The sequence below is a fragment of the Lagenorhynchus albirostris genome, chromosome 11, assembly GCF_949774975.1.
Source record: "Lagenorhynchus albirostris chromosome 11, mLagAlb1.1, whole genome shotgun sequence".
Classification (NCBI taxonomy): Eukaryota; Metazoa; Chordata; class Mammalia; order Artiodactyla; family Delphinidae; genus Lagenorhynchus; species Lagenorhynchus albirostris.
In genome coordinates, this window is record NC_083105.1 from 18,527,025 (window position 1) to 18,549,747 (window position 22,723).

General features: G+C 46.7%; 1 protein-coding gene across 1 annotated transcript in view; it reads right to left on the minus strand.

Moving 5' to 3' along the window:
- STAB2 (stabilin 2) overlaps positions 1-22,723 on the minus strand; it is a 157,655-nt gene that overhangs the window by 83,603 nt on the left and 51,329 nt on the right. Inside the window, exons 11-23 of the mRNA XM_060166874.1 lie at positions 22,207-22,289; positions 20,682-20,831; positions 19,280-19,423; positions 18,812-18,868; positions 18,537-18,662; positions 14,478-14,531; positions 14,113-14,193; positions 11,645-11,797; positions 9,556-9,618; positions 6,841-6,927; positions 5,672-5,758; positions 4,085-4,196; positions 1,437-1,617 (exon numbers count right to left, since the gene is read on the minus strand). Of these exons, the coding sequence (XP_060022857.1) occupies positions 1,437-1,617; positions 4,085-4,196; positions 5,672-5,758; positions 6,841-6,927; positions 9,556-9,618; positions 11,645-11,797; positions 14,113-14,193; positions 14,478-14,531; positions 18,537-18,662; positions 18,812-18,868; positions 19,280-19,423; positions 20,682-20,831; positions 22,207-22,289 (1,378 nt within the window). The remainder of the gene's footprint in view (positions 1-1,436; positions 1,618-4,084; positions 4,197-5,671; positions 5,759-6,840; positions 6,928-9,555; positions 9,619-11,644; positions 11,798-14,112; positions 14,194-14,477; positions 14,532-18,536; positions 18,663-18,811; positions 18,869-19,279; positions 19,424-20,681; positions 20,832-22,206; positions 22,290-22,723) is intronic.

Below are 22,723 nucleotides of genomic sequence, written 5' to 3' on the forward strand. Positions count from 1 at the left end.
CTCTCAGATGTTCTTTTTTTTAGAGCACAACATTCTCAGGTGCCTGATTCCATGATCCACCACGCCCTCAGGCACTCCTCTCAAAATGCTCCACCTTGAAACTTTAGCTATTAAATAGGACCATTCATTCATTCGTTTGTTTGGTCAACCAGTATTTACTGAGTGCCCTGGGATAGGTGCTGGGACGCCTATCACACGCCCACGTCACTATTGCAGATTCAGTCATACGTGCTTCACAAAACTCTAAATAAAATTATTTTTCATGCATCAAGAATCCTAGAAGAACTCAATACTTCAGGTGGTCCCCAAATGAAGAAATAGATTGATCTGTTTCAACATTGATTTACCTAAGTTTATATAGTAAATACAGACCCATGTTGATGATCCCCTGTGGGTGATTAGAGGTTTTTAAATTTATTTATTGTTTATTTATTTACTTTTTATTTTTTTCTGGCCGTGCCTCACGGCTTGCAGTATCTTAGTTTCTGACCAGGGATTGAACCCAGGCCCCAGCAGTGAGAGCGCCGAGTCCTAGCCACTGGACTGCCAGGGAATTCCCGTAAGAGGTTTTAAGGGCAATTTTGGTGACTTGTGACTTTCGCCTTATGCACTGATGTATATACGAGCTCCTTAGGAGGATGCATTTCTATTGTACCACCATGGAAGAGCAAAGTCGGTCTCTGCCCCATGCTTCCTACAGACTGGTGGGGGAGACAGATCACAAACAGGTAAGCAAATGATTAGGTAATTACAAATTAAGAAAAGTGCTGCAAAAATAAGGCTAAGAATTCTACATGTTGTCTGCATTTCCCAGGATATTTTTTGCATGGTTACTGCCTTTGAACCAGATATTCCCAGAGAGGAAAATTTCCTCTGACATGTTCCCCCCATGCCCACTTCATATGTTAGATAGCATTAAGAAAACAAATGGTGATCCAGTGACCAACGATCCAATTTCTTGTAAGATGCCTTTAACAGGGGAGTAGTTATTAATGACCTTAGGAAGTAAAGGCGTTTTTAAAGGGTTGGAAAGTTGGTGGGCAAATTTTCATTTCCTTCACATGAGTGATGGTAATAACTGCAGTTTTCATGACTGAACACCCTGGGGCTGGATGATTTGGCATTCAGTTCTTCGAATCTCCACAACTGCCCTGCTAGGTAGGCAACATCACCCTTATTGTACTGATGACAAAAGTGAGGCTCAGACAGGTTAAGTAACTGCCCAAGGTCACACAGCTGGTAAGTTTCAAAGCAGGGAATGCTGCAAACTTTGAACCCAGCTCAGTCTGAGGTTTTCTCCACAAAAGCCATACTGGCAGCTGAAGAGAACAGGGCTTAGTTTATGAAGAGTTTAGATATGGGTTGGGTGTGTCTACAGGTAACACAGTGGCCACGGGCCGTTAAGGATGGCAATCCCCACTCCCCGACCGGCCTACCTTGCTGTCCCATTGCTGTATTCGCAGGTGGCATGGATGTGACAGAACTGCAGGTAGGGCCCACAGGCTGAGGTCTGCTTGTGACAGAATCTCCCGGCGGAGCCGTCCCTGCAGGTGCCGGGGAGACAGGCGCCGTCACCGTCAATTCTGTTGTCACACGTTCCGAAACTGCACAGACACCCTGGAAGGGAAGGAAGAGGGCCATTCAGGGCTTGGGGACAAGCTTAGCAATGGGCACATGGGTCATGGAGGACAGGGCCCCCTCCCCCCCCCCCCACTCACTCCTGTAGGTGCAGAACCCGGGGCTGAGACGCGGACGGCTCTGGACGCTATTTCTCAGCGTCTTTCTCGTGTACCAGGGCAGCTCTCGGTGAGGAGAGCTTGGTCTTTGGGATGCTTTGCGTGTCTGTGTGTGCGGTGCAGGGGGAGGGTGGGTGTGATGGTGTGAAAGAGGCCAAGGAGCTCCATTTTCACCTACTTCATGGTAGGAGAGTGTAGTCTGGAAATTTCTCGCCTTTTCCTGAAGACATTCTGGAAGTGATTTCTCCTGCCGGCTCAGCCTCTGATGTGTGGCTTATATATTTGCACTCCACCCTCCATCACAGCAAACCAATGCTAACTCATGCCCAATATTTGCACACTGACCTTGTTCTAGGCATCGGGCCAGCCTTTAACCTGTACCCTCTCATTCACAGTCACCAGCCTCAGGAGATAGGTACCAATACTTTTACATCCCCATTTTCCAGATGAGGAAACTGAGGCCCAGAGAGGTAAAACAAATTGCCTGACTTGCTGGCAAGTTCCCAAACAGGGACTTGAACTCAGACCTTCAAATTCCATTTCCGTTAGTGACCATGAGTAACCAGGCGATTAGTGTATCGACTGCCATTTCCACTGTCTGTTATCATCTTAAACTTTAGCTGCTAACTCTGCTTTTGATTACAGGTATTTAAAAGTTGCAACGTGAGCCAGCGCATCAGCCTCAGGCTCCTCTGCATGTGGAAGTGAAAAGAACATTCTGGAGACTCTCAAAGGCAGGTGGCAAGGATTTGGGGGCTTAAATGTGATCAGAAATGAAGGAATGCGTGGTTTTGCCCCAGAAGGGACTGACGGGAAAGGGATTTGTGTCGGGGCTTGGAGCCAGCGTCCAGGAAAGAGAAACACAGTGAGGGCTGGCAAAGCACAGCTGGTTTTAAAACAAAGAAAACTTTTCATAAACTTTTAAGGACGTCAGGGCTTGGTTAGCAAGGAACAAGACCCCAGAATGAAGGGGAAGCTCCCCTGCATGAGGCGGTGGGCGGCAACAGACCTGGACAAGAGGCTTTGGGGCGGGAAGCCACCCCTGCTGCCCCAGCCTCGGCATCGTGACTACTGGCCTCATAAAAATGCCTATGTCAACAGGCTTTGGAATAAACCCCTATTTTTTTTCCCTCAGAAACCTTATTTGGCAAAAAGAGCATCAGACTAGGACCAGCAGCCACAAATCTGCTGGGCTCTGGTGTCCCGTCCTTCTTGAGAGGTAGCCGTGAAGATCAGACAAAGTAAGAGAGGAGAGGGGTGGTGTGTTTTGTAACAGATGAGTGGAGTCAGTAGTGATAGTAATAAGAATGGCTTCATTCATTGATTATTTGCTAGGTGCACGCTCTGGGCTAAAGTCCTAAATTATGATCTAACTTAATCAACAACCTATGAAGTGGGTACCAATACTGTCTTCATTTTATAAATGGGGAAGTTAAGCTTCCATGAGAGATTTCTTCCAAGGTCGTAGAGCCAGTAAGTTGCAGAGTGAAGACTGAACTTCAGGTTGGTTTGACTCCACAGCAAGCTCTGATCTATTCATTTTTTTTTTTTCTATCAAGTTCTAATCTTAGCTTAGATAGATAGATGTATATTTCTATCTATGTACTTAAATATTCACATGGTGTTATTTTTAAGAACATAATGTGTTTTCTAAGATTATATAACTGCATTTTTTTTCCAATGCCTAGTGTTGTGGAACTTCCTACATGTTCTGTGAGCTTCTGGACATTCATATCACTGAACTTAGCATAACAGTAACAGTACCAACAATAATAGATAATAATAACAATAACAGATAATAATATTGGTAGTGCATACTAGGCACTAGGCATTGTTCTAAGGCAAGTGCTTTCCATTTATAACTTGTACTAACCTTACGAGGTAGTTACTATTATTATCCCCATTTTATAGATGAGGAAATTGAGGCCTAGAGCGGTGTAGTAACTAACCCAAGCTTGCACATTTAGCAAAGGGAGGAGCTGGTGGAAGAGGGCTGCTTGAAAGATGGGAAGTCTGTTTTCTGATACGGAGCCCACAATCACTTCAGGTATGTGGGGAAACCCTAAAAGACTGGTTTTCAAAGTGTGGTCTTGGGCCAGCAGTGTTGACATCTCAGGGAACTTGTCAGAGATGCAAATCCCCAGGTACCACCCAGGCCTCCTATCTCAAAGCTCTGTGAGTGAGGCCCAGCAACCTGGCATGTGCACTGTTTGCGACCCAAGTGCTTAAGAAATACCCTGTGATAAGGGCATCAACCGAGCCAAGGGGCACCTGATACCAGGACTGCACTGCAGTGCTGCAGGGACCCCGGGTGAGGAGCAGAAGGCAGCTCAGGAAGCGACACTTACTTTTGTCACACCGAGGTCCGTATTTATTGGGGTCCGAACAGAACTGACACTGGGAGCCCTGGAAGCCATCCTGGCAAACGCACGTCCCATTGCCATCGAGGCCGTCGGCGCACTGCAAACAAAGGCAGGGCCCCTGGCCGTCAGGACAACACGCCCCGGGCGAGGAGTCCCAGATGCTTTCCTTTCCTGGCCTGCTTCTCTGACTCAGATTCAATTCTGCTTGAAATGACTCTTTGGGGCCCCCTGTGGAAAGTGGAGTCGCGGATATCGGGTAGGAAGCTAAGACAGTGACATATGGGTGTCCCGAGCCAGGATTCAGAACTTCACAGGAAGTCATTTGGTCGGGGAGGGGAGGGTATCACAGTGGTGAAGTGGAACCTCTAAACGATGCTTAAGGGGCAGCCCCATAAGTCACTGACCTTCAGAATGAAGGCAGGCCTTTCTCTCCAGATGCTCACACGCTCAGCTATGTGACTCCAAACGGCAGTGTCTTCCCCTTCAGTGTGAGCATTTTACCCCTCATCTCCTCAACTATTTCAAGGTTAGATTTGTACTGACTGACACGTATCAGAATTGGGCTTGGGTCCCGGACCACCCAGGTACAGTAGTTAATTTGTAGCAGCTTCGCCCTATCCCCCTGGCCTGTGTGGCGTCCCCACTTGGTGGTCATGCAGTTTTTCCTTCCCCTTGAAAGAGGCATGTTTTCGAGGTGGATTTCTTATATGTGCAGATCCATAATTTCCCTATATGGACCACAGCTACTATTACCTTTGTATGTTTAGCCCTGGCCTCCACGCTAGGTGAGTTCAGTTTTGGCTTTTACATTTCATAGGTTTTGCAGATGGGCTAAAAAAAGCATTCAGGACTTCCCTGGGGGTCCAGTGGTAAAGAATCCGCCTTCCAATGCAGGGGACATGGGTTCGATCCCTGGTCCAGGAACTAAGATCCCACACGCGGTGGGGCAACTAAGCCTGCGCACCACAACTACTGAGCTCGCGCACCTCAGCTAGAGAGCCTGCGTGCCACAAACTAGAGCCCACGTGCCAGGGAGCCTGAGTGCCACAACTAGAGAGAGAAAACCTGCACGCCACAGCTAGAGAGAAGCCCATGCGCTGCAATGAAGATCCCGAGTGTCGCACCTAAGACCCGAGGCAGCCAAAAAAAAAAAAAAATCTTAAAGAAAGCATTCACTGGGCAGTGCTTTTTTTTTTTTTTTTTTTCCCTTAAGAATAGTAAAATCTCGGCCCTAAAAAGACTTGGCGATCAATGCAGGCCAATCCTGCTATCTCCCACACGGGGAAACTGGGGTCCAGAGAGCCTTGCTGAGTTGCTCAAAGTCACGCCGTCAGCAGTAGGAAAGCAGACCAGAAGCGACATCACTGGACACCCTGCCCCCTGCCACTTCCCCAGGCAAAATTCCTTCTCCTGCAGACACCCTCTCTTCTTTCAGCAACTGATCTGTTTCTTTTACTCCCTGGGAACAGTGACCGGCATTGTACCATTTCTTGGTTTAGTGGTTTTAAAAATTACTTTTCAACACAGGTCAACCTCAGCATTTGTGAAAAAGCAAGCCTCAGTCTTTATCACCTGCCCATTCCCGGAGCATGGATTCGAGAAGCCTCCTGGACACTGGTTGCAGTCGGGCCCGTAGAAGCCGTTGCAGCACTTTGGTACCTGAGAAACAAAATGTGTGTTGCCTTTTGGAATCCCAGGCAGAGTGCCAGTTCCTCAAAGGAAATATCAATACATTTTAATTTCCGTTACGATCTCAAGCAGTGTCAGCCCCCTCCCACCCTTAGGAGCATGACTTCTTCTCTTGCAGATGATGGCGTGGCCTGTGCTCAGCCACCTGTTAACCACCAATCTCCTGAGGGCCGCCCCGGGCTGCTGGCTCGGCTCTGGTACTGTGACAGCAAGACAGACAAAGGCTTGGGCTCACGGAGCCTGTGTTCCATCTAGTCAGGGAAGAGACGATACGTTTAAAAAGAAAAAAAAGAGGATTTCAGATAGCAGTAAATGCCGGGAAATCAAAGTGCCGTTACCAAGTGGTGGCAGGTGGGAGCAGAGGTGTGGGGAGATTGGCGGGGGCACTGTGGACTGGGCGGTGACAGAGGAGATGAGGGTCGGATGGAGACTTGAGAGGTCAGTCAGCCCCAAGAAAACCTGGAAGAACATTCTTCCAGGAGGGAATGGCAAAGGCACACCCGCTGAGGTAGAAATGAGGGTGAGAGACAGGCCAGGGACACTGCAGAGGGTGGGCCGTGCAGGGTAGTGTCAAGGGCGTGGGCTCCATATTAAGAGTGATAGGGGGCTTCCCTGGTGGCGCAGTGGTTGAGAGTCCGCCTGCCGATGCAAGGGACACGGGTTCGTGCCCCGGTCTGGGAAGATCCCACATGCCGTGGAGCGGCTGGGCCCGTGAGCCATGGCCGCTGAGCCTGCGCGTCCGGAGCCTGTGCTCCGCAACGGGAGAGGCCACAACAGTGAGCGGCCCGCGTACCGCAAAAAAAAAAAAGAAAAAAAAAAAAAAAGAGTGATAGGAATCATGGGATGAATGGATGCAGGGAGGGGGTGACCTGGCCGCTGTGTGGGGACTCTGCCCTTCCCTTCCTTCGCAAGAAGACATGGTCAACCTGTGGGCCAACCCAAGGGCAACCTGTGACTCACAGACCCTGGGGCCCAAGAGCCGCCCAGCCCTGTGGGCTTCTGTGCAGGCCCTGGTGGCCTGGCTAAGGGCCCCGGCCACACACAAGCCTCACCTTCACGGTGGCATTACAGTATCTGGCGCAGCCATTCTTCAGGCTCCTGCCTCGGCCAGTGTAGACACATTTGCGTATGAAGAGTGTCTGGAAGAAAGCCAACGAGGAAGAGCATCGCAGTCTGCATTTTGAGGTCCTCTGGGCATGACTCGGCTTCTGCAGACACTAGACAGTCTACTTCTGTTTTACTGTCAGCGCTAGGGAAGAGTGCCAGGGCACAGAGCACACACAGGGCCCAGGCAGAGCTGCCACCCTGTTAAGCCTCTGTTTCCTTGTTGGAAGAATACAGGCCAGGGTTTGCACGACGCAGGGCATACGTACCCTTCCGTCCCTTCTCATGCCCTGGAAGACATTGTTAATCAATCAGGGAACATGTTCCTGTGCATCCAGGATGTGGCTTAGCCTCCCCTTCCAAGTAATAACCATCCCTAACCGCTTCCTATATAGACATTTTGGAGCCATTAGAGATTTTCCTCCTAATTTGTACAAAGCTCCACCACAAAAACAGTGAGAGTCTGAGTTCTCCTCTTAGGAATTGTGGGGTATAGGGGCAGATTTCTTTCTATTCTCTAACCTCTGATACCCACTCAGAATTACGGAGAACTACCATTTATTGAGAACCTACTAGGGTCAGACACATGGCCTGTATGAAGTCATCAATCTTCAACTCCGTGTGGATCTTTCTCATCCCTTTTCTATAGATGAGGAAACTGAGGCCCGGACGGGTTAAACCCTTTTTCTTAAGAACACTGATAGTAAGTGGCAGGTTGAGAGAATGGATCTTACCACCTCCTAACTTTAGGATCTCAGAGGCAAGTCATGCTGTCTTGTGAGCCTCAGCTGCCTCATCTGTGAAATAGGACAAAAAGGCTGAGCTCAAGGTTTGTGCTGAGCATTTAGTCCTTGGCTCAAATTTTATGTTAGACAAAAATGGATATGGATGTACTCCTTCATCTCAGGCTCCTACTTAAGAAGAGAGCAGCGAAAACCATGGGCAGTAAAATCCTAAAATCTTAAATGTCCAAAGGAATTCTGAGGTCGATGAGGAAGGACTCTTCAACCCCCTTGTTGGCTGTCAGGAAAATTGGCCAAGTATAGACCATGGGAGCATGGGAGGGGCAGCTTAGGTGTTCTGTTGGCTCTGACCCATGTGTCTCATTTTTTCCTTTCCTCTCTCCCTCCTTCTTTGGGCTGAGGCAATGTAGGATCGTGGTGTGCGTGTACCAGCTGTGTGACCTTGTGGAGGGCTTTTATGTTTCCTCGCCTTAGTTCCCAGGTTACGCTCTGGTTATAACGTGCCCCCCTCATAGGTTTGCTGCGCGATGCACTTAGAACAATGTCTGGCACACGGCACTCCCTGGGATGCCAGTCACCAGTTTCCTCTTCCCTTCTCCCTGTCCCTATTCCCTGGTCGACAGCATCCTGCAGGACTCAGGGGTGAAGGCTTCACTGAGCAAAATAAATATCTGACACCTGTGCCTATTTAATTTTAATGTTTTTCTTTATGAAATGCTCCACAATAGGATGGTGTTAAAAAAAACTCATCACCTTCTTTATAATAGCAATCTATTCTAGTGTGGAATGAACTGGCTGGTTGGGAAGTTCTTTCTTAGGATGAAGTTAGAGGCAGGAATTTCTATCACCAATCTTACCTTAGAACACGTTGCTTTTGCTACCAGTAGAGTATTTACTTGGCATATAAATTATGCCCAGAAAAATTACCTGTTTTCCTTTTTAGATTAGAGCTTCTCAAGACCAAGACAAAACAAAGCAATATCTTCTTCATCTCTATGCTCCCTGAACCAGATCTATAATCCTCAATAGACGTGTGCAGATTCTATCAAGCTTGACAAGGTTTTGATGGTCCTAGTGTCATTTTTCTTGATATTTCTTGTATTTCTCTCCAGAATGATGCTTGGGAAGAGCAGATACAAATGAAGGGTAGCAGAACATGCCACACCCACATGGGCCACTTTGGCATATGGATTATTTTGTGCTAAAGGCACTTGAAATATAGCAGATACAAAAAACCAAAAAACTTGTGTAAGTTCAAGATGTACAACACAGTAATAATGATTTGATGTAGGTATCTGTTGTGAAATTTATTTCACATTTTAGTTACTTTTCCACAGTTACCTGTCTTTGCTCAACATACTATATAAACACTTGGGTTTTGCTGTTTCTCCAGGTCTTCATTCTCCTATGGAAGCCCTTATGTATGTGTAAAAACCTGTGCTTTTCTCCTGTTAATTTGTCTTATGTCAACTTAATTCTCAGGCCCAGCCAGAGACCGCAAGAGGGTGAGGGTAGAGCTTTGCCTCTCTTATGCAAACACTGGGTTTTATTTCATAGGGCAAGTAGAGAGGGAACATTTACTGAGTGGCTATTTGATTCAGGCATTGCACTTGGAGTTTTACCTGTGCTGCTGCTGCTGCTGCTACCGTTGTTGTTGTTATTATTATTATTACCATTTGTGGATAAGAAAATTAGAGTAAATATGTGAAGCAACTTACCTTGGATAAATGAGCAAGGACTCAAACACAGATCTGTGGGCTGTCTTTCTACCATCCCCCCAGATAGAGTAGGCTAAGAGCTAACCTTACGTTATCCCAGTTGGAACGAATATCTTTTAAGAGGGGAAGATGGAAAGGATGAGAAACCACACCAGCGGGGTTGCTTGGGTGACGTGTGCTTCCCTGAAGCTGTCACACTCACTGTGGGCTCAGAGTCGGCAGGGCATTTGCTCCAATACACCAGGGAACAGCTCACACAAGTGCCCTGGAAGGAAAGACTGCAGGTCAGTACAGGTGTGTCTGTAAGAAGGAGCGGCGGGCCACGTGTCTGGCCTCATGCATCCTCCCTGTGAAGGGGTCCCACTAGTGTACCACTCTTGGCCTCTCTCCCCGCCCCTACTGCCTCCTCACCAGAGAGAAGGAATCTGGGAGAAGGAAGTGGGCCCGCTCAGAGCAGCCCCTTCCTCATCCTCTTTCAGGGTCCGACAGGCCTCAGGCTTCTGGTCTGAGGGGGCACTGCAGTTGCCCACCTGTGCCAGGGATGTAGTACTGGCATTGACCACACACTCAAGCCCCTGTTCTCCAATTAGCTTAGCAGTAACGAGGCTGAACATCGATTCTCTGCCTTTCAGTCTCCTGGGCTTCTTCCTCCATTGGTTCTGAATTCAGGAGGAAGAAAAGGGGTGCATGTCTCCAGATCTCTCCAGATCTATTCTCTGACCTTCTCTACTGTGCTCTGTGCTCCAGCAGGTAAACCTTGAAGGATGGTCTCTTGGGGCCCCTTGCCAGTTTCCAACTGGCCTCGGTGGGGTGCCAGCACTATATTGGTGGGTAGGGGGAGAACGAGGTGAAGGTATTTCTCTCCTGCCCCCTCTGCTCGAGCACCGTTCCTACAGCTGCTGATGGATACCTCTTCTTCCATTCTCCCCACTCTCACTGGGTTCAGGTAACTCCACCCGCTCCCCACCATTGACTCTCTGGTGGTAATGGTTTCCTGCCAGAGCTTCTCCTTGGATGCCCCGGCATCGTGTGTTTGCTTCCTCAGCCCTGCCCACCCCTCTGTAGCAGCTTCTTCATTAAAGTCTCTTAATTTGGACCCTTGGTATAAATTCTGCTTCCTTCAGGGACCCTAACTAGTACAGAGACTTATTAAGGAAGCCTCTAAGATTCAAACATACATGCCCAGAGGCAGCTATGGGTTCAGTCTGCTGAAAACTGAGACTTCTAGAAGAGACCGGCTGCTTCTACTGTTTACTAGTTCTCAGTACTTTCCAGAGAATACATTTGTCCTTTTTTTTTTTTTTTTTTTTTTTTTTTGCGGTACGCGGGCCTCTCACTGCTGCGGCCTCTCCCGTTGCGGAGCACAGGCTCCGGACGCGCAGGCTCAGCGGCCATGGCTCACGGGCCCAGCCGCTCCGCGGCATGTGGGATCTTCCCGGACCAGGGCACGAACCCGTGTCCCCTGCATCGGCAGGCGGACTCTCAACCACTGCGCCACCAGGGAAGCCCCATTTGTACTTTTAATAGACCTAATGGAAACCACCCTAAACCACACAGAGCAGACTCATTTGACTTTAAACCCAGAGAAAACAGTAAAAGAAGATCTCAGTCTAAGGCAGCTATTGGGAAGCCCTTCTTATTTAACCAAAATGTTTTTGGTTGTGGCTCAAACCCACATCTTAATTCTTTTCTTTGGGGAGATGGAGAACAAGTTCTTGAACGACCTGCAGAAAAGACTCACTAGGAGTCAATAATTAGACTTGCTCAGAGCTCCCCGCCCCACCCCTCCCTGAGCAGCTGCCGTTCAAGCTCAGGGAAGGCAGTCTGGAGGACAAGGGCAGCCCTAACTCCCTGCCTTGTTGCAGGGTTGCTCTGTTCCTGGTTGTTCAAAATCTTGTTGAGTTTTAGTTGCTCTGATTAAAACCAGCTGAGCCAAAAAGTTGCAATGGAAACAGGAAACCTTGATTTTGGACTTCCAGCTTCCAGAACTGCGAGAGAATACATTTTTGTTGCTTTAAGCCACTTGGTCTGCGGTAACTTGTTATGGCAGCTCTAGAAAACGAATATACCAGGGTAGCAACTATCAGTTTGGAAACTCCCCCAGGAACTTTGGTTCACGTTTGAGGAGATACGACCTCCGACCCTCCTGCCTCTTCACAAAGACGGAAAGGCCTCCCGAACGAGGCTCAAGTGTGAAACTATCCTCGTCAGCTCCCTCAGAATTGTGAGGAGAGAACGGTCTGCTCTGTGGGGCTGTTCAGGGTCCTCGTGGAGCTTCCTAGTTTTCTTACCAGTTTCATCTCTCTCTTTGTTTCATCACATCGGTGGGGCAGGATTGGGACGATGGAGGGAGGAATGAGGACTCCAGTCAGTGTGTAAATCCGGCCGTTTTTGGCGACGACCTCCATTTCTTCCATTGCCACATCATTTGCCAGAATCTGTCCCTGGAAGGAAGCAACGGCATCTTTCATCCTTCTGTACTGAGGAGCGCCAGAGGTCCCTGGGCAGGGCTGAATGGCGGCGACCTCTCGAAAGAGGCTTCAACTTCACTTAACTTTCCACTGAGTGGAAGATTGTGATTAGAAGGGCTTGGCTGACAGGGAAAGATGAATCTGTTGAATGAATTCTTGACTGACTCCAAGCAAGGATGTCCTTGCGGATATGGTCCTTGCCAGTGCCGGACTGGGGAAGAGGCATAACTATTCCAGCTCTGCACTATGTTTGCTAGGAGACCTTGGGCAAACTGTTATAGCCCTGTGGTGAAATGGGGATCCGTTCATTCAGATACATTTAGTGGCCTTGTACTAGACTCTGCTTTAGGGTCTGGGGAGATATCAGGGAACAAGCCCAGACAAGTTCCTGCTTATGCTGTAGGCGAGGGAGCAGAAAATGAACAAATCAGCAAAGAATTCTGATCTCTACTTTCCTCCCAAATCTGCTCCCCCAGCAATATTAACGGCAGCACCATCCTTCCGGTGGCTCCAATCAGAAGCTCAGGAGTCATCTTTGGCTTCCTCCTTCCTCATCCCCCATCCAATCCATCAGCACCTTCTGTTGGTCTGCCTTTCAAAATATCTTCAGAATTCAACCACTTCTTACCATGTCTCTGCTACTACCCTGCTCTGAGTCACCATCATTCTTATTTTATATGTTAAAAAAATTTTTTTATACCATTTCTAAAGGTTACTTTCTATTTACAGTTATTAGAAAATATTGGCTCTATGCCCCGTGTTGTACAATAGTTCCTTGAGCCTTCCTCACACCTCGGCCTGTCTCCCCACTAGTCACCATCATTCTTCTCTGAGTTATTACGTTCACCTCCCAACCAGTCTCCCAAAACGTATGTCTGATCATGTCATGCCACTGCTCAAAATTCTCTAATGGCTTTTTATCTCATTCAGAGTAAGAACCTACATCTTGACCCCAAGTTCTTAGGCCATGTGTGACCTGACCCCACCTCTCCTCCCTCCTACCGCCTTGTCCTCCTCCTACCTCTCTCCTTTCCTCCCTCTGTTCTGGCCCCAAGGACCTTGCTGTTCCCCAACCCGATCTGCATGCGCCTTGCTTCGCACTTTTTCACTTTCTCTTTCCTGTCTCTGGAATGCTCTTTCCCCAGCTATTCACATTGCCTGTTCCTTCATTTCCATCAGGTCTTTGCTCACATATTTTCTTCTCCATGAGGATTTCCTAGACACTTTATCTAAAACATCAGCCCCACTCCCACTTTCTAGTTCCCATCCTTGCTTTGCTGTTTTTTGCCTCAGCACATACTACTCTCTGATATATGATATATTTAACTCACTTATTATCTATTGTCCTATGTACTAGAACGAAAGTTCCACGCAACCAGAGACTTTTATCTGTTTGCTTACTGGTCCAACCTTGAGGGCCTAGAATGGTGTCTGACACATCTGAGGCACTCAACAGAAACTTGCTGAGAGGATTCCCTGGTAGTCCAGTGGTTAGGACTCAGTGCTTTCATGGCCGTGGGCCTGGGTTCAATCCCTGGTTGGGGAACTAAGATCCCACAAGCTGTGCAGCTTGGCCAAAAAAACAAAACAAAACAAACAAATAAAACCAAAACAAACAGGAACTTGCTGAAAGGATGACAGGGCATCATCATCACAATCCAAAGTGAATCAACAGGAGACATAATCTCTATGCTGCCATATTTCTGCGATATTACAACCCTGAGAAGTTAGCAGAATAATACTTTGAGTTTCTTACATAAACTCAAAGTTTGAGTTTCTTATATAAATCATGTTCCCTCCCACCTCAGGGCCTTTGCACCTGCTCTCCCTTCTGCCTGGAACTCTCTTCTACTCATCTCTGCCCAAGTTCACATTACTCATCCTTTGAAGCTTGGCCAAGGATCCTCCCCTGACTGAGGACTTCTAGATTCCCAGATCTGCTTGGTCTCCTTCTGCTGTGAGCTCCCACAGCCCTCTTAACTTCCTCTTGGGGCCCCTGTTTATAATTGTAATTAAATAATTAACTGGTCACTAATTAGTTGCTTAAAGTTGTTTTCCTTGCTGGGATGTAAGCCTGTTTTTTTCACTGCTTTATTCTTGGCTTCTAGTTCAGACTCACACATGGAGTTGCTCAGTAGGTATTTGCTGAAAGACATAACAAATGAATGAAATAATCATAAAGAGTCGAAGCCTGTGAATTGGTGTCGAGGTAGGATAACCCAATGAACAACCATAAGCAGAGAAAAATGCGTTTGAGCAATGACGTCAGCAGTAGAGTTTTCACCTACGTTGTTGGTTGTGTTAAACCGTATGATCTGGTTGGCCATGCTCCTAACGTGAGGGGTCGAAATGAGGGCAGCCACTTCTAGCTGCAAGAACAAGAGAACAATAGAGACACTGAGAGCGGCACCCAAATCCTCGCTGGAAAAAATAGCTTGAAAGCTTATGAAATAAGTGACAGGAGCTTTGAGGTCATGAGTTTTGGTGGCTTGGAAGATTTCTTTGATGACAGGCTCATTATTCACTGCTCAGCGTGTGCTCAGAGCACCAGATAAAGAACAACTGTCACACGTTCTCTAGCACTAAAATATTGGAATTTAAGGTCAGATATCTTGAAAGCAAGGAAAAAATACCAGAGAAAAGTGGGGCTGACCTGAGTAAAAGGGACAACATGGTATCTGACGAGTTCCAGAAGCTTCCGAGATCCCTGCAATGGAATCAAAATACTTCTTTAGTCACTGAGGAAAACACAGATTTCCCTCTCTTGTTCAAACTTCCTCAAATGACTTTGGACACTTGGTCAAGAAAAACAAATGACCCATAATCTCTCTACTGGGAAGTCCAGGGTGAGAACAGCCCCATCCCCCAAACAGCTAACATTCACCAAATTTTTTTTTTTTTTTTTTTTTTTTTTTTGCGATACGCGGGCCTCTCACCGTTGTGGACTCTCCCGCTGCGGAGCACAGGCTCCGGACGCGCAGGCTCAGCGGCCATGGCTCACGGGCGCAGCCGCTCCGCAGCATGTGGGATCTTCCCGGACCGGGGCACGAACCCGTGTCCCCTGCATCGGCAGGCGGACTCTCAACCGCTGCGCCATCAGGGAAGCCCTCAAATTTTTACTTTATGGCAGGGGCTATTCTGAAAACATTATATGCACATCTCATTTAAGCCTCCCAACAGCCCTGTGAGGTGGGGATACTATTGACTCATTACATGTGTGAGAACACTGAGTTTTAAAGCCATGTCCAAGGTCACAAAGCTAACTTAGGATACAAGCCGAAGAAGTCACTCAAGCTCTCAGTCACCTTGCTCCATCACCTCTCTCCACGTCTAAGGCTACATTCCAGGTTTTCTAAGACAGCCTCAGTTTATGATTGTGTTTCACTCTCTCTAAATAACCATGTGCTTGTTAGACCATGTACTGGTTATTTAGGAACATACAGTCCTTGTTAGGAATATCTGGCCAGGGCTCTTTCTCCTTCTGTGTTCTCATGGTACATGTTCATCTCGCCATCGAGGCCCTTTCGAAGGTTTCTTATGCTTCAGGAAACAGAAGCAGCAGTGGAGGAAAAAAGAGAGTCTTGGGACTCTAAGCAGGATGAACAGTCCCCGTACGGGTGCCCTGGAGACAGTGTATGGAACTGAGGAACACAGGGCCTCTCTCTCTGGTAGAAGACGGCAGCAGCAGTGGCGGTCGGCTGTGGTATGTCTGTAATCTCCCAGCTGAATCAGAGCTGGGTTACAAGCTTCGAAGCGCTGAATTCTGCTACTTCAGTGGCACTGCCACGGTTACTCTATCTCGCAAAGGTGAAGGATTACAAATCAAGATCACCATAACCTCCAAGAGGCTGACCATGCTAGGGACATGTTCCAACAGCATGAGGTCCCAGGTGGAGAGAAAGCCCTGCCGAACCTGAGTTCCATTCACTCAGACCCCTCTCTGCATTCCCCCTTGGCCCCTATGCCAGGGGAATTACCTGTAAGTAGAGCGACCACACATCCTGGTTTGTCTAATACAACCCTGGCTTTTATACCTGTCATCCTGGCAGCCCCATCCACTCTCAGAAGTGTCCTGGTGTGGACACTCGTCAGGCCACCATACCTATACATCACTAGCATTATGTGCAGGGCAGGGTTACCAATAAGAATGCTGAAGTTGATCACCAGTTGGCCAGCCCTGGAAGTGATGGCTTCTGTAGCTCTGGTTCTGTTACTGTGAGACTCTGAGCAAATCACTTAGCCTCTGCGTCTTAACTTCCCCTTACAGCTACTTTAGGGTACCCAGAACTGAGGACTTGCAGGCAGAAGCAATCCCACTACACGTTTGGATGCTAAGTGGCAGAAAGGGTGGGAAAAAGTAGGGACCGCTGGAAAATATCAGACAGAAGTAGACTGCAAACTCCCAGAAGGCAGGGACTGGGTCTGTAACTGTGTCCCCGGCCAGCATAGTACAGGGCACACGACAGGACCTACATAAACATTTGTGCCAATAAGTAAAAACGAGGAGGGGAAGAGTCCTGAGAAGGGCACTGAACTGGACCTCAAGAACCTGAGTTTACTTGTGGTTCTGCTTCTGTGTGACCTTGAGCAAGCCACTCAGCACCTCTAGTCTGCAAAACAACAGGGTTTGTATGGACCCCTTCCACCCTCTAATTCTATACAAAGACCTGATAAACTGGATAATCCACTTCGAAAGCCTCAAGAATTAATTGGCGTTGGATCCTTTTTACAAGAAACGGGAGAATGAAAGGGACAAAGGAGTTGACCAGCATCACTGTGCCACCGTGTGTGCCTGCCACCTTATCTGGCCGGGGGCCATATCGTTCAGATAGTTTAGTCCAGTGAGGCTCCGGGCGACAGGCTGTGCCTTCAGGTGCTGTCGCTGGAGAGCCTTTTGGAGCAGTGCATTCTTTCCTTTACGAGGACATTCATTTCCTACTTGCTGTTTTAGATGCAAACGAACAACAACAACAACAAAAACCAAGCCTTTTGGTGCCAGAGACAGAAAGGGAAAGTTTTTCTACCAAACTGTGACTATGACTTTGAACTCTGTAAATTCACCTCTTTTTGTCCCATTTAGCTTGCTAGGTTTTGTGAATTGGCAAGGGCTGGTCTCTTGCTCCCTTTGCTCTTATTTCTGTCTAGATGAAGCCATAAGCTGGGGCTTGTGATTGATAGCCATGGTCTCTGCAGGGATGGGATGGTTCAGAACTGAAATTTTGCTTCAGAGAGAAGCAGAAAGTATTCTTCTACGGAAATCATTTTTTTTTTCCATTTCATTGGCACATAACTAATGGGGATCTTCTTGTCTCCAGCTAAGGTTCCTCCCTGAAGATAAAGCTAAAGGATGCTCTTAAGATGGGTGGAGAGAGAAGGAGCTTCCCATAGGAGGTAGGTACCTGAAAGTATCCCAGAAAGGGAATGTGAGCCTCTACATCATTCAGGCAACAAGTTTCTGAGTGCCAAAAAACAGTGTGGGGCTTCCCTGGTGGCGCAGTGGTTGAGAGTCCGCCTGCCGATGCAGGGGACGCGGGTTCGTGCCCTGGTCCGGGGGGATCCCACGTGCCACGGAGCGGCTGGGCCCGTGGGCCATGGCCGCTGGGCCTGCGCGTCCGGAGCCTGTGCTCCGCAACGGGAGAGGCCACGGCAGTGAGAGGCCTGCGTACTGCCAAAAAAAAACCAAAACAAAAAGAACCCGAAAAAACAAAACAAAACAAAAACCAGTGTGACCTGGGATACCTGAGTTAGAAAGTTGGTGCTTACCAAAATGTCTATTTCTGGGCCTCATTCCACTGCCATGATATCAGAACGCTTGAGGTGAGCTTCTGGAATCAGCTTATTTAACAAGCTCCATGGGTAATTCTTAAGCATACTAAAGTTTGGGGATCACTACTCTAAAAGATTCAGACGCCCTCATTCTATATAGTCAACACTGATCTATATGAGGTCATAGGTAGTTTTGCCCCATTGCCAAGATGGTAGCAGGGCCTCAGGGTACTGAAAGAAAGCCTGTGGTCCTTCCTGTAATTCCACTATTTGACATTCTAATGAAAAAAAAAAATCCATAATTAGCTAACCTTCTTTTCAGTTTAAGGCTGATATTTCTGGAAGAGGAAACACTTTAAATGGTATCAGTCATTTATACCCTAGAGTGAAAGAGTAAAAAATCTCCTTTCTTGAGGAGGACGTGAGAGAATTGAAGGTTTATGGTGTATAAGGAGAGGGTTATTGTGGAGAGAACTGAAAACAACAGAAAGGAGAGTCGGGAGCCCCTAAAAATAACATTTATTCCTTTTAAGTTTAGCCTAGACCTGGCCCAGAATGCCCTACATTAGGCTTTATTTTCTAGATGATTTTAAAGTTGTAGGGAACTTAAAATTATGATTTTGCTATTAAGAAATATTAGAAGAGCCAGGACAAATCAAACCAACCATTCAGAGCTGGGGTTGCATATAGATTCTATTTCCTGTGCCCAGCCTGATCGACTGGTCTTTTAGCTACTTGGAACTCTACTGAGGAGACTGCAGCCACATCTAGGCTTAGCTCCAGAGTACAGTGATTGATTAATGATGTCTGCCTTTGTTTTGCAGAAGGGTAGATGGTGATACATGTGCTACTTATTTGTCATCCTTAATTTAGAAAAAGCCTGTATGGACAGAGACTGAAGCAGTGATCCTGACATGACACCATTAGAGTCAGCAGGATACAATACCTCTGAAGAAAGGAGATAATCGAGAGTGCCGTCCTTCATGCTATTCAATGCTTCATCACTTGGAACAAAAACGGTATATGGTCCATCAATCCCATCCTCATCTAAGACATGTCCCACACTGGTTTCCTGCATTTGAGAAATGAAAATGTATATCTGCAACCTATCTCAGATAAATATCTGAATTCCCCAGCAAGTATTTATAATTGATACCCCCTGCTAATTTTACAAAGGACTGGACATAAAACACTTTCTAGAAATTCATGAAAAGTACATACCTCTAACAAAGATCTGAACTTGCTGTATCTTGGTTGTAGCATTGTCATTATGGTTTGCTAAAAAGAGACATCTTGCTTAAAATTTAGTGAAAAAAAATAAGGTGGTTTAGGAAATATTTAGATGCTCTAACATGAAAAGACTGATGACAGAGTTTACACGTAACTGTGGATCTCCTCCATAAAGCACAAGGAAGGGGTAAATTTCACGACAGCTGGTCTGAGTTGTCAGGTGTGACTATGAAAAAGGTCACAAAATCAACATCTTTCCTACGCTTACGATATGCCTTTCTCTCTCTCTCAGAGGTGCCCAGAATTCTACTAAAAACAGAAATTATCCCATTTTCCCCATGGTTGGGGTCCTAGTACAAGCACATAGTGCTGGCATTCATTTTCTTTTTGGGAGTGACTCTCCAGGGAGCAAAGGGAGATGGATTTGAGGTGACGCCACTTTTACCTGAAATATCTCACCTCAATATTGCTCTCAAACGTGGGCGCCACCTTGTCCATGGCTCTGTCGAGGATGTGCAGGAGCCCGTTGGAAGCAATTATGTTCCCTTGTATAATTTTTACCTTCTTTTTGCCTCCATAGAGTTTAAGCTTCAGGTGGCTGTCCTAAAACACCAAGGAAAAATAAAAATTAATGTGTGCCCTTGAAAAATCGAGCACTGGATTAGAAGAAGCCTTAAATCCTTGGGTTCTGCCATTTACTGGCTGTGTGACCTTGGATGAGTCACTTATCCCCAAAATGGGAATGATGGTTTCTGCTCAGTTGAGTTCACAGGTCTTTCATTAAGATCAAATGAAATAACATATGAAATCACTTCTGACTACCAGTGATTGCTAAATGAGAATAAGGCATTATGGTCTCCCCGCCATAGATGGCAAGCTACAAAAAGACCCCAAACTATTCAATTTATCGCAAATTCATTACCTACTTTAGTGTCCTGGACAGAAGAGGCACACAATAAAACATATTTGTTGAATGACTAAAGGAATGAATGCATGTCCTTGTGAGAAAGGAAACCACATCTTCCTCTGTCTGTCTGTCCGTCCATCCATCCATCCATCCATCCATCCTCACACACACACAGTACAACCCACTGGTGAAGGATTCAGGCTTTGGGGTCAGGCAGACCTGCTTTTGAATCGTGGCTCTGGCCCTTACTGTGCTACCTCTCAGTTATCCCATTGGAAAAGCCTTCACAGGGCTGTTGTGAGCCTTATGTAACACAAATCCAGATTTACCCCAGTACCTTGCACGTAGTAAGTGCTCATTAATCTATCAACTATTGATGTTTGGTGAAATGCAACAGGATAGGTCATAACCCCTCCCCCCATACACTCTCTCTGTTGACTGACCATGTGCCCTTCAGCTCAGTAAAATCACAAAAGGAGTTATTTGTGAAAGAGGAGGAAGATATGTTAAAAACAAAACGGAACTGATGGCATTGATTGATGCAGTGTTGAGTTGGGGAGAATGGATAAACCCTGGCAATCTAAAACAAACAATCCATTTCCTTTCGTAAGAGGAGTGCTGATCTGCTGATGCTTCCAGGAAAAAGGTTTACTGTAAATTTCTCCTTCCTGCTGGCAGTTGAATGATGGTTGCCTTGAAAACTAATTCAGACCAGAGCAAAATCACTTTACAATTCCCTTCCCGTAACAGCCCACCCCTCTCCCACCTGACCCTTTCCAGCGCTGTTCTCCATTTCTTTCCTGTGTAGGGAAGTGCTCTGACAAATAAAGAACAAGGAAAGACGTTCTTTGGAACCTTTCATGACCCCCGGACACCAAGAGAGAGCTGGCTATGGCCATCGACTCAGTGAGCGGCTTCATTCTGGGAGTGAAAATCAGAGAGACCCTCACCTACCTTATCATCACTGAAGACTTCCCCTGACTTTCCGGTCAAAGTATAGAACGTGTCTGTATTATTCATTTGCTCGGTGCTCATCTGTCCAGCGATTATGTGGAGTTTCACAAAGTACTGAGCAGCTTCGTTATTCAGCAAAAGCTCTTTTACCTGAGAAAAGCAAGCCGATTCCTTCAGTCTCTACTGTGGTTTGAAGGGAAAAATGAGGTTTGTGATTCAGGTTATGACTTGTTTAGCATCAAAAACATCCAAGCTAGTTCACCCTGACTTGAGTTTGGGCTCTTTCAGATACAGATGACTTTCCCAGAGATAAGCTGCCCTAAGCCAGGCCTTAAAGGGAGCAGAAATCTAGAGGTGAGGCACGGTTGCTCTCAAACCATGGGGGGTGCTCTGGGAGGGAACCGGACGTCATGGGGAGAGCATAGTGCTGGGGCCGGGAGGACCAACGTGGTTGGCAGGTGCTGAGAGGTCAGTCATCTTGAGCCCAGGAAGCAGCTGGGAATGAAATGTGAAATTGTGTGAAAAGACCCAGTAGGGTGGACCGATGGAGCTTCTGAAGAGCAAAACTAAGATTTTCGAAATCCTTTGGATCAAACTGACGTTTTGTCAATATTAGATTGTCAACAATCACTCAGAGACCTTTTCTCAACTGTGTAAATTCAATCTGTGTATTAAACAAGAGACCACATGCAAAGTGTCTAGCCCAGATGCCTTCAATATTCACTAGTTCTCCTTCCCCACAGGAGACATGTGAGTGCATCTCTGAAGATTAATGACAGATTCATCTTGGACGGATGAATGGTGGTGGCATATTAGGAGGAGAGAGTCTGAAACTCGCTGGGTGTTAACTGACTGCAGCACAAATTATGATCACAAAATACCTTGGATATTTTTGTGATCGTATATAAACCAATATAAACCAATTTCACACAAATCAGTGTGTTCATTACCTACATTTAACCAAATCTAACTATGGCACTGATACCATGGGAAACCTTCACTGGGCACTATGGGTTTCATTCCCACTGGTTGACATTATCTGAGACGGCAGCTGCTCACACTGAAGACTACAATTCTCTTCTAGTTTCCCCTACCACTGTTACCACTTATGATGATTTTAAAGAAACAAATACCTAGCTGGTATGTTAATTTAATTCTTTCTGTGGGAAGTGAGCAGTTTTGCATTATGCAAATCTTATTTATCACGTGCCTACAGTTAAGAACCTTTAGTGATTACCCTTGAGGGGTGATGACTGGAAGGGGGCATTGGGGGAGTCTTGCTAGACACATCGACATGCACTTTGTGACAGTTCATTGAGTTGTGCACTTACTGTTTGTATACTATCCGTAAGGACGTTTTATTTTGCTCAAAGAATTTTATAAAAAAATTTGCATCTCATCATCAGTAGGTTTAATTTTAATGGGGTTTCCCACTTTAAATAAAGAGGGTACTGTCTGCTAAGGTGTTTTTTTTTTTTTAAACATTAGTCCTTATTTATAAAACAAGGTTATTTAAAATACTTACATTGAATCCTTTTAATCCTTTGTCTGTCGGCAACAGCACGGTAAATGGTCCCAGGTTACTCAGTGGCCAAGCATAGGCTTTGTCTTAGGAGTTGAAATACACAAAGAAAGAAAACACTAAATGCGTCAGTAGCTCATGAGGAGTAAAATCAGGCAATGCCCTTGTGGTCCACTTAGACCCTCTGACTCCTGAGCTTCTCCATTCTAATTGGTATTATGCAGGCCCTAGGTGAACTGGGAAGCTAAGAATGTGAGGCCCCCAAGTGTTCCTCACAACTGTGTGATTTTTCCTATAGCCACAGTCTTGACTCAAAGATACCCTGGGATGAGAGGGTCCGTGAGGGTCATGTGACAACATCCTTGGACAACCTCTGCCTCTGTGCCTGACTTTCTGAGCTGTTGCCATCTCAGTGAGTGAAGATGCAGCCCTTGCTCCATCACGGCCAGCTCAGAAGAGCCTCATTCTTGGGACTTCCCTGGTGGCTCAGTGGTTAAGAATCTGCCTGCCAATGCAGGGG